The sequence below is a fragment of the Triturus cristatus genome, chromosome 12 (genome assembly GCF_964204655.1).
Source record: "Triturus cristatus chromosome 12, aTriCri1.1, whole genome shotgun sequence".
NCBI classification, from domain to species: domain Eukaryota; kingdom Metazoa; phylum Chordata; class Amphibia; order Caudata; family Salamandridae; genus Triturus; species Triturus cristatus.
In genome coordinates this window covers 31,646,485-31,660,741 of record NC_140595.1, presented here as the reverse complement: position 1 = coordinate 31,660,741, position 14,257 = coordinate 31,646,485, and the positions used below count along the sequence as shown (strand labels likewise).

At 44.5% G+C, this 14,257-nt stretch overlaps 1 protein-coding gene across 2 annotated transcripts in view; it reads left to right on the top strand.

The window, feature by feature from the left end:
* The window catches only part of CPAMD8 (C3 and PZP like alpha-2-macroglobulin domain containing 8), a 1,045,838-nt gene that overhangs the window by 399,234 nt on the left and 632,347 nt on the right, over window positions 1–14,257 (top strand). For both annotated transcript variants that reach the window (XM_085640012.1, XM_085640011.1), the window contains exon 25: window positions 285–510. In XM_085640012.1, the coding sequence (XP_085496138.1) occupies window positions 285–510 (226 nt within the window). The remainder of the gene's footprint in view (window positions 1–284; window positions 511–14,257) is intronic.

The following is a 14,257-nucleotide window of genomic DNA, read 5'->3' as shown; positions in this document are numbered from 1 at the left end:
TTTTTCCCATTTCAGAAAGTCATACTGAAATTTGTTTGAAAAAAGAATACTATTATGAAAATCGATATATTTTATTAAAAAAAGACAGTAGTGTTTGTGAGACGGGAGGCTGCACCTTTCCAGATTATAGACAATAAAACGGTTGAAAACAGACAAAATTAATAGCAAATTTAAGTAATATCTCTCCACATCTCCTCTGCGACTGAATGTTTGAGTGTGCCTTGCTGACAATTTGAGAAGGTTTGATTAACACTGGATGATTTCGTTTCATTGACCGTTTTTAGGTAGGCCATGGTACCCACCCTGCGAATGACTCCCTAATAGTGGAGTGGGCTGTCTCAAAGAAGCCGGAGGTGAAGTACATCGGATTCTCTACTGGGTGGGGCTCGATGGGAGAGTTTAAGATCTGGAGGAAAGAGGAGACTGATGAGAACCACAATGAAGCCTTTACGCTGGGTGTACCGCATAATGTGATTCCTGGATCTGAAAGAGCCATTGCCTCCATCATAGGTAAATCCCCCATGCCAACAAGTTTGTTTAATATTGACCATGGCTGGTCGACCAGTGCGTAAAGCAAATATTTGCATATTTTTAATCCCCCAAAAATGTGCTTTCATTATTTTATTTTTTTACTAAATGTTATTGCCATCAAACTGATTACTCTTTCAAGATGGTTGCCACATTCTTAATTATGTAGTTTTAATTGCGCAGTACCTAATTTACATGGGTGAGGGTATTTTGAGGTACCATCCATATTTCAATTACCACTGAAAACATAGGTGGTGACTTCCCTTCCCTCACTAACCTTATTCCTTTTGTTAGGAAGCAGAACCTCTTGCACTGGGATTTTGAGTACATCAGTGAATTTTGCATTCTGGCCTAGATACTTGCTGTTATAAATGTGATTAATTATTTCAGCTATGAAACAAGATATCATTTTTTTTGCTGCAGACATATAAAATTCTGCACATATAAGTGAATAATGAGAATTTTCATAGATGTGTTATTGACTGACACGAAATAGACAAACAAGCAAAGCTTAAGTTGTTTAGAACGTCACACAGAAAGTAGAGGAAAAAACATCACCTTTATTCACAGTTTCCAATCTACAATGTTATGTTGTATATGTGTTTCAGACTCATCCACTATTGTGAAAAGACTTTTTGAATTGTGATATTTTAAACATATAAATATAGATCGAGAAATAAGACAAGGTCCAGATCCATTATTTAGCATTGCTATGTCAGAGCAGTGACAATGAGTATGTTACTTACCCTGCAAGCATCTATTTGTAGCGCGTAGTGCTGCAGATTCACATGCTATGCACACTCCTGCCATTTAGTGTTGGACCCAGACTTTGCAATTTGTTTTTCTTGAGGAAGTTTTTTATGGTCAACGTTGTGCATCGTATCTCCTCCTTCTCAAGGCATTCCGCATGTTCAACGGCTCCTTAGATTGTAATTTTTTCCCTGCCATATGAGAAATTAGGATATAGTCTGGTAAGTGTTTGCTGTTGAACATGGTTCAATTTACTGTGTATATGTGCCACAATCTAATACCAGCCAGAGGATGAAGAGTGTATGTGAATCTACAGCCCTACCTGCTAAAATAGATGCTTACAGGGTAACTAATACACTGCATTCGTAGCATGTGTTGGCTGCAGATACACTTGCTATGCACAGACTGTAAAGCAGTACTCCTCCTGCGTTGGCTTAAAGCATCTGATGGTGTATTTGCCTGAAATAATGTGCGTCAAACTGTTTGTCTCACTAGATTTTTTTGGCTGGCTTGAACATCCACACAATAGTTTTTGGTAAAGGTTTGTCCATGTTGCCGCTTTGCAAATGTCTGTTAGCTGGATATTTCCTAAGAGGGCCTTGATGCGCCATTTTTCCTTGTTGAATGCACCCTTGGCATTGTGGGTAGTGTTTGTTTTGCTTTGATTAAGCCGGGTCTGGTTTCTTAGTGGACTAATGCAGCCACTGCAGAGGTGTGTGTTCGTCCTCATGGTCACCGGTTCACATGCCGGCGGGTCTTCTCAGCCTTTCAACCTTCTGAGGTTGATAACATGACTACAATTGGGTAACATTAAACATCTGTTATTCAGCACCAAGATACACTTGAGTGAACGAGCGCTTTACAAATACACGTTATGTAGCAAATTTGTATACATTTAACCATCCATCTAGCGATTCCTGCTTTTGAGATGGGATTACCTTTCCTTGGATTTGAAAAAGCTTCAAATAGTTGTTGTGTCTTTGAAATGTTTTTGTTCTTTCTACATGGTAAATAAGGGCTCGTTTAACATCTAATGTATGTAACGCCCTTTCTGCAACTGTCTCTGGTTTTGGAAAGAAAACCAGTCAATCTTATGTCTGATTTAAGTGGAAAAGTGAAATAACTTTTGGCAGAAACTGTGGGTGTATGCACAGTTGCACCTTGTCTTGGAATACTTAGAAATAAGGCTCCTCAATAGTTAGTGCATGTATTTCACTCACTCTTCTTAGGGATATAACTGCAACAAGTTAAAAATTGTCTTTTGCATTTATGCAAAGGTTCAAATGGTGTGGACATTAATTGTGTTAACACAATGTTTCAGTTCCCCGATGGTACAGAAGGTGTACATTGTGGAATAACTCTTTTGAGTCACTCCATAAATGATTCTATGACAGGTATGCGAAAAAAAAGATTGATGCCTTATGTCTTGTAGGTATGCAGCTATTGCTGCTAAATGCTGTTTTATAGACATGTATGCTAAATGTGACTATTGAACATGTAACAAGTAACTTGTTAGTTGCTGTTCAGATGGTGATGAAGGGTTTATATTGTTTGTAGCACAATAGTGAACAAAACGTTTCCATTTTGCTGAATAACACGCGCTTGTGGTTGGTCTTCTTGCTTCCTTTAGAATGTCCATTCATTCTGGAGGTAATTGTAGGTATCCAAATTCTACAATATCAGGAGCCAGATTGCAAGATTGAGTTGTTGAACATTGGAGTGCCTGGCTTTGCTCCCGCTGAGAGTAAGAAGGTCTGGAGTGTTGGGTAGCTTCTCGAGATGTACTAGGGACAGCTCCAGTAGTGTTGTACACCATGGTTGGTGTGCTGATGTTGGAGCTATGAGTATCATCTATAGTGATGTTTGTCTAAGTTTCCTGATGAGATGAATGAGTGGGAGAGGAGGAAAATCATATGCAAATATCCCTGATCAGTTCATCCATAGAGCATTGCCCTTCGATTGATGATGTGGGTGCCTGGATCCAAACTTTTGTCATTTCACCTTATCTACATTGGCGAAGCGATCTATTGTTGGAGTCCCCACTGTTGGAAGTATGTTTGTAGGATTTGAGTGCGAACTTCCCATTTGTGGACTTGTTGTTGAGCCCTGCTTAGCAGGATTACTAGTGAGTTGTCCACCCCCAAAATGTATTGTGCCAGGAGGTAGATCTTGTGGCTGATGGCCCATTTACATATGAGTTATGCTAGTTGAGATAGCTGCAATGAATGGGGCCCTCCTTGTTTCTGGATGCAGTACATTGATGTCATATTGTCTGTGTGTAGAAGACAATTCTTTCCTGTTGTGTTGGGTAGGAATACTTTGAGAGCCTTTTGTATGGCTAGTAGTTCCATAACATTGATGTGAAATGTCTGAGGTTGTGAATACCAGTGTCCCTGTACCACAGTGTCCTCCATGTGAGCACCCCAATCCATGAGTGATGCATCCGTAGTGTCTGTCACCTGCGGGATAGGGTCCTTGAAGGCTTTTCTCTTTTGTGTGTTTTATGTATTCCACCATTGGAGTGCCTGATGGACCTTGGGTGAAACTAATGCTAGATCCTCCATTTTGCCCCCCGCTTGTGACCACTGTGATGCGAAGCACTCTTGTGGGGTTCTCATATGTAGTCTTGCACATTAAATTATTGCAATGCAAGAAGCCATCATACCTGGAAGGCGCTTCACCATTTTGAAAGATAGGTAATGATGTGGCTGAAAAAGAGCCAGTTGGTTCTGGAGATTCATAACTATTTGCTGTGATCGAATTGAGTAAGGCTCCATGATAAGGTTGTGTTCGAGGCATATGACCTGCAGATTGTACACTATGCATAGATCGCCATCTGGTGTTGGGCTCGGTTGCTTGCACTTTATTGTTGTCTTGGAAGAGTCTTTTGTAGTCACGAGATAGGTGACTCCTCCCTTGGACGATAGTGCGCATGGGCATCGATTCCATCCTCAGATTGTTTTTTTCTGCCATTGGGTTCGGATGTAACTTTTGCGCTCCGGTTCGGCACCTTATTTTCCAAACCTTTTCGACGTGCAATCTATCTACAACTTGACGGTATTGTTTTCGATCGTTTGATCTTCGACACGCATCTCAACTACTCGATTCCAGTCGTCGACGCGGGCCGCTGGGCCTATCGACGCTGTTCGGGCCTACAGCTCATGGAAAGGACTCCATTCAAAAGATGCCCCCAGTGGTGAGTGAAATTCCCACACAGTGACCATCACAAGGTCTGTAACCTGTGTCTCTCGCCCGACGAGAACAATTGCCAGGCCTGCGCCTCATTTCGATCCAAGAAGATCATCCATGATCGCCGGGCCCGACGACACATCATGGCGCAGCGAGCAGCTCAGGCACCAGTGGACCTCTTCGACGAAAGCCCTGATGTCCCGGAGGAGGATTCTGAGGACCTGGAAATCGTGTCCGAAGCAGACGACTCAGTCTCAGGTGACCACATCACTCCTGGCCAACGAGAGAGTACAACTGCCCCTACGCCAACTACACCTGAAAAAAAGAAGGCCCTGGTCAAGACTTCCCCCCAGGCCCGGCTCCAAAGATAAAGGACAAGCCTTCTGGTAGCTCGGGACCGAGCAACCCGCATATCAGTGTCCCGCAGGCGCCTTCAGCATCGAAGACGGGAGAGCAACTTACTCCCAAAAAGAAGTCGGCACCGACCACCTTGACGCCGAAAGAAAAACCATCGGATCCGAAACCAAAGCCTTCGGAACCGAAAAAGATTTCCGTCTCCATAGCCAAGCCAAGCGACCCCAAACCACCTCCTAAGGCCTCGGAGCAGAAATCCAAACCCCGCTCGGACCCGAAGAAGTCGGCGCCAAAAACAGTTACAGAAGAGGAAGAACTTTGTTGACCGGATACTGTCGATCCTAAGCAGAAAAAACTCCATATAGACCCCAAAACAGAACATGTGGCTGCTGTTCCACACAAGAAGAGGAAGCTGGACACACCAGACACTCCTGCAGTGCATGTAAAGAAAATAGACTGTGCCACTTCACCTATAAGACCCTCTTCTCCTGTTCTTCCTCCTGAGCCTGTTCTTCCTCCTAAGTCTGTCCTTCCTCCTCAGCCTGTTCTTCCTCCTAAGCCTGTCTCTCCTCCACAGCCTCCAGAACTTCCACCACATTCACCACCAACACAGGATGATGATGATGATGAGTTAGGGGGTGGGGGAGGCAACAATGACCCTTTCACTGACCCTGATGATGACACGGACGCACCACAGGACAATTGGGACGATTATGATGACCCAATAGATCCCCCAGACCTCCCTGATCCCGAGCCATATCCAACAAAACCCTCTCCCCCAGATGACAATATTGGCTTTGGTCAGCTTGTAAATAGAGTTGCTGTCTACCATGGTGTTCACATGCACATGCATTCAGACCCTGCAGATGAAGACTTCCTTCTAGACATCTTCAAACTGTCACAGAAGACTGTCCAAATCCTATCAATGCTAAAAGGGGTCATTAAACATGCCCCCGACATATTCAAAGACCCGATGAGAGCTAGAATTCTCAATCCCAGGATTGACAAAAAATATAAACCTGCCCCCGATGATCCCACCTACATCAAAGGGCAGCTACCCTTAGACTCACTAGTAGTAACTAACGCTAGGAAACGCGCCAACTCTCAAACCTCTGGTGACGCACTACCTCCGGATAAGGAATCTAAGTTATTAGATGCCTCTAGCAACAGTGTTGCTGCCCAAGCAGCTAATCACTGGCACATAACCAACACCCAAGCATTACTTGCTAGGTATGATAGGGCTCACTATGACCAACTAGAAACCCTATTACAACATTTACCTGATCAATATAAAACCTAGGCAAATGATTTAATCCAAGAGGGCAAATTAATAACCAACACATCAATCAAGTGTGCCCTTGATGCAGTGGACACAGCCTCTAGGTCCATTAACATTAGTGTGCTACTCAGATGACATGCCTGGTTACACATCTCAGGCTTTAAATAGGAGGTACAAACAACTATCCTCAACCAGCCGTTCAATCAGGAACAACATTTTAGGCCGGCTATAGACACCACTCTAGAGAAGATGAAAAAGGACACGGAGACTGCTAAATCCATGGGAGCATTACAGTCACCATCCACACGTGGTTCCTTTCGTCGCTCCTTCTATAGAGAACAGACACCGCCTTCTCTTCCGACAAAAACACCATGCAAACATCCCCCGACAGAGGATAGTTTAGAGGCGGATACAGGGGAAATAACAACAAAGGGAAAGGCCGAGGTAACAACAACACTCGCGCCTCCCTCACTAATAACCAGTGACTTCCCTCCACTCCCTCCAGACCATTCCACTCCGGACAGGGGGAGACTCTCACAGTTCCTACCTGTCTGGGATTCCATCACAACAGACAAGTGGGTAAGACAGATTATCCAGTATGGTTACTGCCTGGAACTTACAGCAACCCCACCCACCATACCACCCAAACAGCGTCCAATGTCCACGGAACACCTCACGATCTTAAAAAACGAGCTTCTCTCACTGCTTCAAAAGCACGCAATAGAACCAGTTCCCTTACAGCATCAAGGAACAGGGGTTTACTCGCTGTATTTACTAATCCCCAAGAAGGACGGGACCCTAAGGCCAATACTCGACCTCAGACCCCTCAATCTTTATATACAGTCAGATCATTTTCATATGATCACTCTCCAAAAGGTCCTCCCACTGCTGCAACAAGGCGACTTCCTTGCCACACTAGATCAAAAGGACGCCTACTTCCACATTCCCATACACCCTGCTCACAGGAAGTATCTAAGGTTCATAGTGGACGGACAACACTATCAGTTCAAAGTCCTTCCATTCAGGGTGACCACTGCACCCAGAGTGTTCACAAAGTGCCTTGTGGTAGTAGCAGCACACTTGAGAAGACAACAAATCCATGTCTTTCCATATCTCGACGACTGGCTAATAAAAGCCAAGTCATTCAACCAGTGTGTTCATCACACTCATCAAACCATCCAGCTGCTACACGACTTGGGAGTCACAGTAAACTACCCCAAGTCAAATCTTCAGCCCTCCCACATACATCAGTATCTAGGGGCCACAGTAGACACCTCCAGAGCTCTGGCATATCCCAATCCAGCCAGGATAGCCAGTATGCAAGCCCTAATCACCAAATTTCAACCACATCACTCCCTCCCAGCAAGGGTACTCATGCAACTCATAGGAATGATGGCCTCTTGCATCTTTATCGTACCTCATGCAAGACTTCAGATGCGCCCCTTACAGGAATGCCTAGTACGTCAGTGGAACCAGGCTCAAGGACAACTTACAGATCTCGCATTGGTGGACAGCCGCACACATCGCTCTCTGTAGTGGTGGAACACACGAAACCTTTCCAAAGAGCGGCCGTTCGTTGAGCCGGTTCCACAGATAGTGCTAACAGCAGACGCATCACTCACCGGTTGGGGAGCCCATCTCCTAAACCACAGAATTCAAGGCAAATGGACCACTCAACAAAAAGTGCTCCATATCAATCACCTAGAATTACTGGCAGTATTTCTAGCATTAAAATCATTCCAAGTACATCAACAGCACAAGACTGTTCTAGTCCGGACGGACAACATGACAGCCATGTATTACATACAGAAACAAGAAGGCACAGATTCTTTGCAGCTGTCCCAGCTTGCACAAAGCATTTGGAGATGGGCCATTTCACAAAACATATACCTGCTGGCAGAACATCTTCCAGGAGTTCACAATCAGATTGCGGATCTGCTAAGTCGGCAGAAACAGCACATACACGAATGGGAACTTCATCCCCAAGTGCTTCAACCATTTTTCCAAATGTGGGGTCAACCAGACATAGATCTGTTCGCCACACACGCCAATGCAAAATGCCCAACCTTCGACGCCAGGTTTCCACACCTGTTGTAGACCCTGCCCACAATGCGTGAAATTGACTGTTCCGTTTAGGGGTCGAAACGTCGACACTTCTGTATTTTTGTGAAACATATACGACAGAGAATGTTTATCTGTAATTGTATTATGACTTGACATGTAATGATTGGACAATAACACTGTCAGGATAATTTATAATTATCGTATTGATGTATATATGCACGCACCACTGTCCTTTTCCACAATCCTTCCCATACACCTATCACTTCACTCCTCTGTGCACCTGTTCTTTAATGAATATATCCATTTAGGATTTTTTTCGTATTTTATAAATGGATTAATATAAATACTATGATGCAATTAAAGCATATGCATTGTTTGTATGAATATATGGTGGTGTCTGACTTCGATTAGATATTATTCACTGATTTATCTGTTTTATTTCTTCTCCACTGGGACATAATCCTATTGTTCCGCTATCTACTCAGGCCCAGTGGCTTTTGGGTCGCCCCAGATGGGATTTGGTTGCATTTATCGTAAATCCCAATCTGTGTAAGAGGTTGATAGCGGTTGCTGATAGTGGTTCGAGTGTCCTGTAGACATTTTTGTTCACTAGAACTCTTGATTAGCCAAACTTCCATATAAGGGAAGACATGTACTTTTTCCCTTCTTAGATTTGCAGCTACTCCAGGTAAAACTTTGGTGAACATGCATGGGGCTGTTGTTACACCGAATGGTAGTACTTTGAACTGATGTGCCAGATGGACTGGGATATGAAAGTATGCGTCCTTCAGGTCTAATGCAGCCATGAAGTCGCCTTCTTGTAGTGCCACCAGGTGAAAGTGTTTTAATATGATGTATTGATTGAGTGGGCTTAAGTCCAGTTTAGGACGGAGCGTTCCATCCGTTTTGGGTATTAGGAAGTATAGGGAGTATGCTCCTTTTCCGGAATGTTTGAATGGGGCAGGTTCTATGGCCCCTTTTTGTAATAAAGCTTTTACTTCATCCTTCAGCAGGTGTAGATGTTGTGGATGGAGGGTGTGTTTTCTAGGTGGGATATTTGGTGGTTGATGTTTGAGTTCTAGGCAATATCCCTGACTGATGATTTTCTAACACCCATTGGTCTAATGTTACTTCAGGTCACAACTGATGGAGGTATTGTAGCCTTCCTCCAACATGTGATGTGTGATCGGAGGGAATAGTTGGGAAGCGACTATTTGGAGGTAGAAGCTCCCTTTGTGGGTGTTCCTCTACCTTTGCCTCTTGATTTATAACCACCTCAGTAATAGCTTTTCCCTGATTGCTGGTGCTATTGCTGCTGTTGGCGTTGGTAGCTTGAGGTCTCTGGGATGGTATTCTTTGAGACACCTCTTCCTTGGTAGCGCCGAAAGGGCTGTTGCTTTTGAACATTGGACAGCAAGACTCTCATCGACTTGTCTACCTCTGAGTCCTTTTTTATTTCTTCAAGTTGTGTGTCAACTTCTGGACCAAAGAGATGCTCGCAGTCAAATGGTATGTTCAAAAAGTACTGTCGCACCTCTGGTTTGAACCCGGATATGCGAAGCCGTGCATGTCTACGTAGCATTACCGAAGAATTATAGCCTCTTGCCGCTGTGTCTGCACTATCTAGAGCACACCTGATTGTTGTGTTTGATATTTGTCTTCCTTCCGCAACTAGATCTTCCCTTTCTTCTTGTATTGTTCTGGGAGATGCTGTAATAACTCTTTCATCTCATCCAATGTAGCTCTATTATAGCGTGACAGGAGGCCCACTGAATTTGCAATCTGCCTGTGATTGGCGTGTCCTGTAGCCACCCTTTTCCCTTCCACGTCAATGCGCTTACTGTCTTTGTCGGGAGGTGGAGCTTCAATAGTGCCTTGTGGTACTGTTTTTTTACGAGCTAGTGTAACAACTAAGAAGTCTGCAGTAGGGTGTCCTCTGATATATAGAGGGTCTGATGGAGAAGGCCTGTATTTAAGTGTATTTTATTTAGTGTAATTGGTAGAAAAGTGTAAAGAAACCAATTGATCAAACGTGCATTCTCTAGAGACCCCTGTTCAGGTAGTCTGGATACAAAGTCTAGGCGTTTTTTGTTTTCTGTTGTTGAAAAGAAGTCTACCGAAGGTGTTTCTCATTCTTTGAAAATGCCCTCTAAAATATTGTTGTCCAAGCCAATTTGTAAGACTCTGCAATAATGGCTGCGGAAATCTGTTTTGAATATTCTTCTCCCTGGAATGTATACTACTGTTAGGTTTAGTCTCTTGGCTAAGGCCAATGCCAGATCGCTTGAGCTTGCACAGAAAGAGGTCTCAAGCTGGTGGTCCTTATAGTATTCATGGTGGTGGCGTTGTATATTTATATCTGTATAGCCAATGTCACTTTCAAAGATGGGAGAAAAGTTCTGAGAGCTTCATGGACAGCCCTGCATTATAGATAAATTATGTGGTACAGTGCTTCCCTGATTTTCCATTGCCTCAGAACTTTCAGGTCTTAGAGACGAGCTCCCCATCCTGCAAGTGAGGTGTAGGAAAATGGGCTTTGGTTGCAGTTGTCTCCCCTCTTTTTGCCCCATTTTTAGCTGCTATATGCTTATTTCCGACTCTGACAGTGCACAGAGGCCTGCTAAAAGACCTCAGTCCCAGTGCTCCTTCCTTAAAACAGGGTAATGTCTGATTGTTCTGCAATTGGCCAGGGACTATGGCACCCCTGTAAGTCTCTAATAAGTGGTACTAAAGGGTACTAAAAAGGGTCTTAAACGGCTGCAGTATATCTTATGCCAGCCCAAGGGACTCACACATAAATTCCACACAAACTGCCACAGCATACTACGTGACATGGTGCAAACCATGTTTGAAAACATGGCATGACACACTCCTGTGTGTCATACTAAAGACACTGCATGAGCTATATGTAAGTCACCCCTACAGCAGGCCTTAGAGCCTTAAGGCAGGGTGTATTATAGCACATGTAAGGACATATCTGCATGAGCAGATATGCCCATAAAATGTCTAGCTCCATTGTCTAGACATTGCAGCAGGGAAGCCATCTTAAGGTATGTACTGGGCACCTGTCAAAACGAGTTTCCCAGCTACATAATGGCTTCACTGAAACCTATCGTGTTTGGTATTAAACACTTTGTGTTAATAGGTTGAACATGGTTTGAATGAAAAATGATGGATTTATTAATACATCCACCCAGAGGGTACCTTAGCGGGACCTCTCAAACCTACTTGTCCCCTAGTGTGCTGGCTAAATGGTCCTGTCCAGCCGGCCACCACAGATGAGTTTCTGACCCCCTATGAGGTGAGATCCTCAGTTTTAGAGGCCAGAAACAATGCCTGCTCTGGCACGAGGTGCTTACACCTCCTCCAGACAGGATGGCTGGTAGATTAGCAAGCCAAGGCAGGGAGCTTCAAAGAGCCCACTGCATTTGATATACAATCCTGGCTTCTCCAAGACCTGGAGTATTCCACCCCCTACCCTGAGGTCCATTTGGACTACCGATGCTGCAGCAGCCCAGGAAGACGCCGCTGTGTTCCCACAGGTCAGATCCATCATCCCTCCAAGTGTAGGGACACCAGGACTGACTGGAGCCGCACAGCATCCATACCAAGGTCACAGACTCCTTGCAGCAACCAAGGCTTGTTGTGTCCAGCCAGGACACCAACGCCGAGGAAGACCGACCTCCACGTCGAGGGACTTCAAGGACAGTGAGACCCACATTGAGAGTGGCCCAGCTTTCCTGTTTGCCCCTTTTCTGCAGAACCAAAGGAAAGAGTGAGCCTCTGACTGCCACCAACCGACACCTTAAATTACCTTTGCACCCGCATCCCTCAGCATGAATTTGAGGGAGGTGACAGTGCCAACTTAGAGTCCCCAGACCTTCAAAGGCTGAGCCCACCCTTGGGTTTGCCTACATTGGATCCCCAGTTGCCGCCTGCAGCCTCTGTTTGCAGTGACCGAATACCGGGAGTGTCTCCCACATCGCAAACCCAACACCAAAAAGCACCACTGCACCCGGGCCTCACAGCCCGAGGAGAAGTGAACCAATGGTGTCCCTATGTGCCTGAGCATCTCAAGGACTGAGTTCCCCCATGGGTTCACACGGACTGGCCCCTCAATCCCAGTTTGCAGCCTCTTTTTGACCGGACTGATCGCCATAGACTTAAACAGGGCACCCAACGCCAAAACGCACCTCTGCACCTGGTCGACCCAGTGCCACCTGAGGTGACCTGTTGGTACTGCCTTGGATCCTGCCCCATAGTAACCTTAAGTCCGGGAGAAACGTCCCTAAGTTGCTGATAAGTGCCCGAATGCAGTACATGTTTTCTCCCCATTGGATAACAATACCACTCCAGAAAGTGTGAACTTTTGAAACCTCTAAAAATTAATATCTAGAAAAGTACTTACTAGATTCCGATGATCTTGGTATTTAAATTTATATAAAAATCTGCATTATTTTTATAAATTGGTATTGGGCTTCTTTATTGAGTGTGTGTCTCACTTAAAGCCATTGTGTGTGAAATAAATGCTTAGCACTACCCTCTGATACCTGACTACCACAAAAGAGAGCATTTGGGTTATCATTTGTGGCTCTGTAAACCAATTGGGGTTTGCCTGGACTCTTTAGACAGTGTACATCGTTTTTGTCCACTATAAGAAGAGCCAGCTTCCTACATGAGGCATTCGTTACTATATTCTGTGATGGAAATTCTTTCTGAAAATGCACTTTTATTAGCAAATTGTGTTTACCAGTTACGGGAAGGAGGGTGGGCGTGTACAACTCTGCAGCTCTACATGCCAAGAACAGATGCATACTGGTAAGTAGCATTTTCCGTTCGAGGCATATGAGCTGCAGATTGTACACTATGCATAGACTGTACAGCAGTGTCTCCCCTAGCGGTGGTCATCTGTATCTGCTGCAGTAGTTTGAAAAAGTGTTTTAAGCACAGCCTGGCCTACAGAAGCTTGTTGCTTAGCCTGCACGTCAACACAATAGTGTTTGGTGAAGGTGTGTGGAGTAGACCATGTTGCTGCTTTACATATCTCATCTAAGGGAATGTTCCCTAAGAATGCCATGGAAGCCCCTAGCTTGTGTTTTGAATGCGCTCTAGGGGGAATTGTTAATGTGCGTTTAGCCTTTTGGTAGTATATTTGAATGCATTTTACTATCCACCTCGCTATCCCAGCTTTGGAGATGGGGATACCTTTATGTGGTGGGGAGAAGGCTACAAACAGTTGTTTTGTCTTTCGAAAGGGCTTAGCCCTGTCAATGTAACAAAGTAGGGCTCTTTTGACGTCTAGTGTGTGAAGAGCTCTCTCTGCCACAGAGTTTGGGTTTTGGAAAAACACTGGTAACTCTACTGATTGGTTAAGATGAAAAGCAGAGATTACTTTGGGAAGGAATTTTGGATTTGTTCTGAGAACCACTTTGTTACGATGTATTTGTAAGAATGTTTCTTGTATGGTTAAAGCCTGGATCTCACTTACCCTTCTGAGAGACGTAATTGCAACAAGGAAAGCTACTTTCCATGTGAGGAACTGAAGTTCACATTTATGTAGAGGTTCAATTGGGGGGCCCATGAGCCTGGTAAGAACAATGTTTAAATTCCACACCGGAGAGGGTGGGAGTCTGGGAGGAATTATTCTTTTAAGGCCCTCCATAAAGACTTTGATTGCAGGTACTCTAAATAGTGACAAGTGTTGTCTGTTTTGTAAATAAGCAGCAAGTGCCGCTAGATGTAATCGTATGGATAAATATGCTAGATTACATCTTTGCAAATGTAGCAAATAGCAAATGATGTCCTGGATGGAAGCATCCAGCGGATCAATGTTATTGTTATTGCAGTAGATGACACATCTTTTCCATTTTGCTGCATAGCAAGCTCTAGTAGTAGGGCGTCTGGCTTCTTTAATGATGTTCATACAGTCCGGCGGAAGGTTAAGATAACCGAATTCTAGGACATCAGGAGCCAGATCGCTAGATTCAGTTGACCTGGAACGGGGTGCCTTATCTCTCCATGGTTCTGCGTTAGCAATGTTGGGGAGAGGCGTAGTTTTTGGTGTGGAGCTACTGAGAGTTCCAGTAGTGTTGT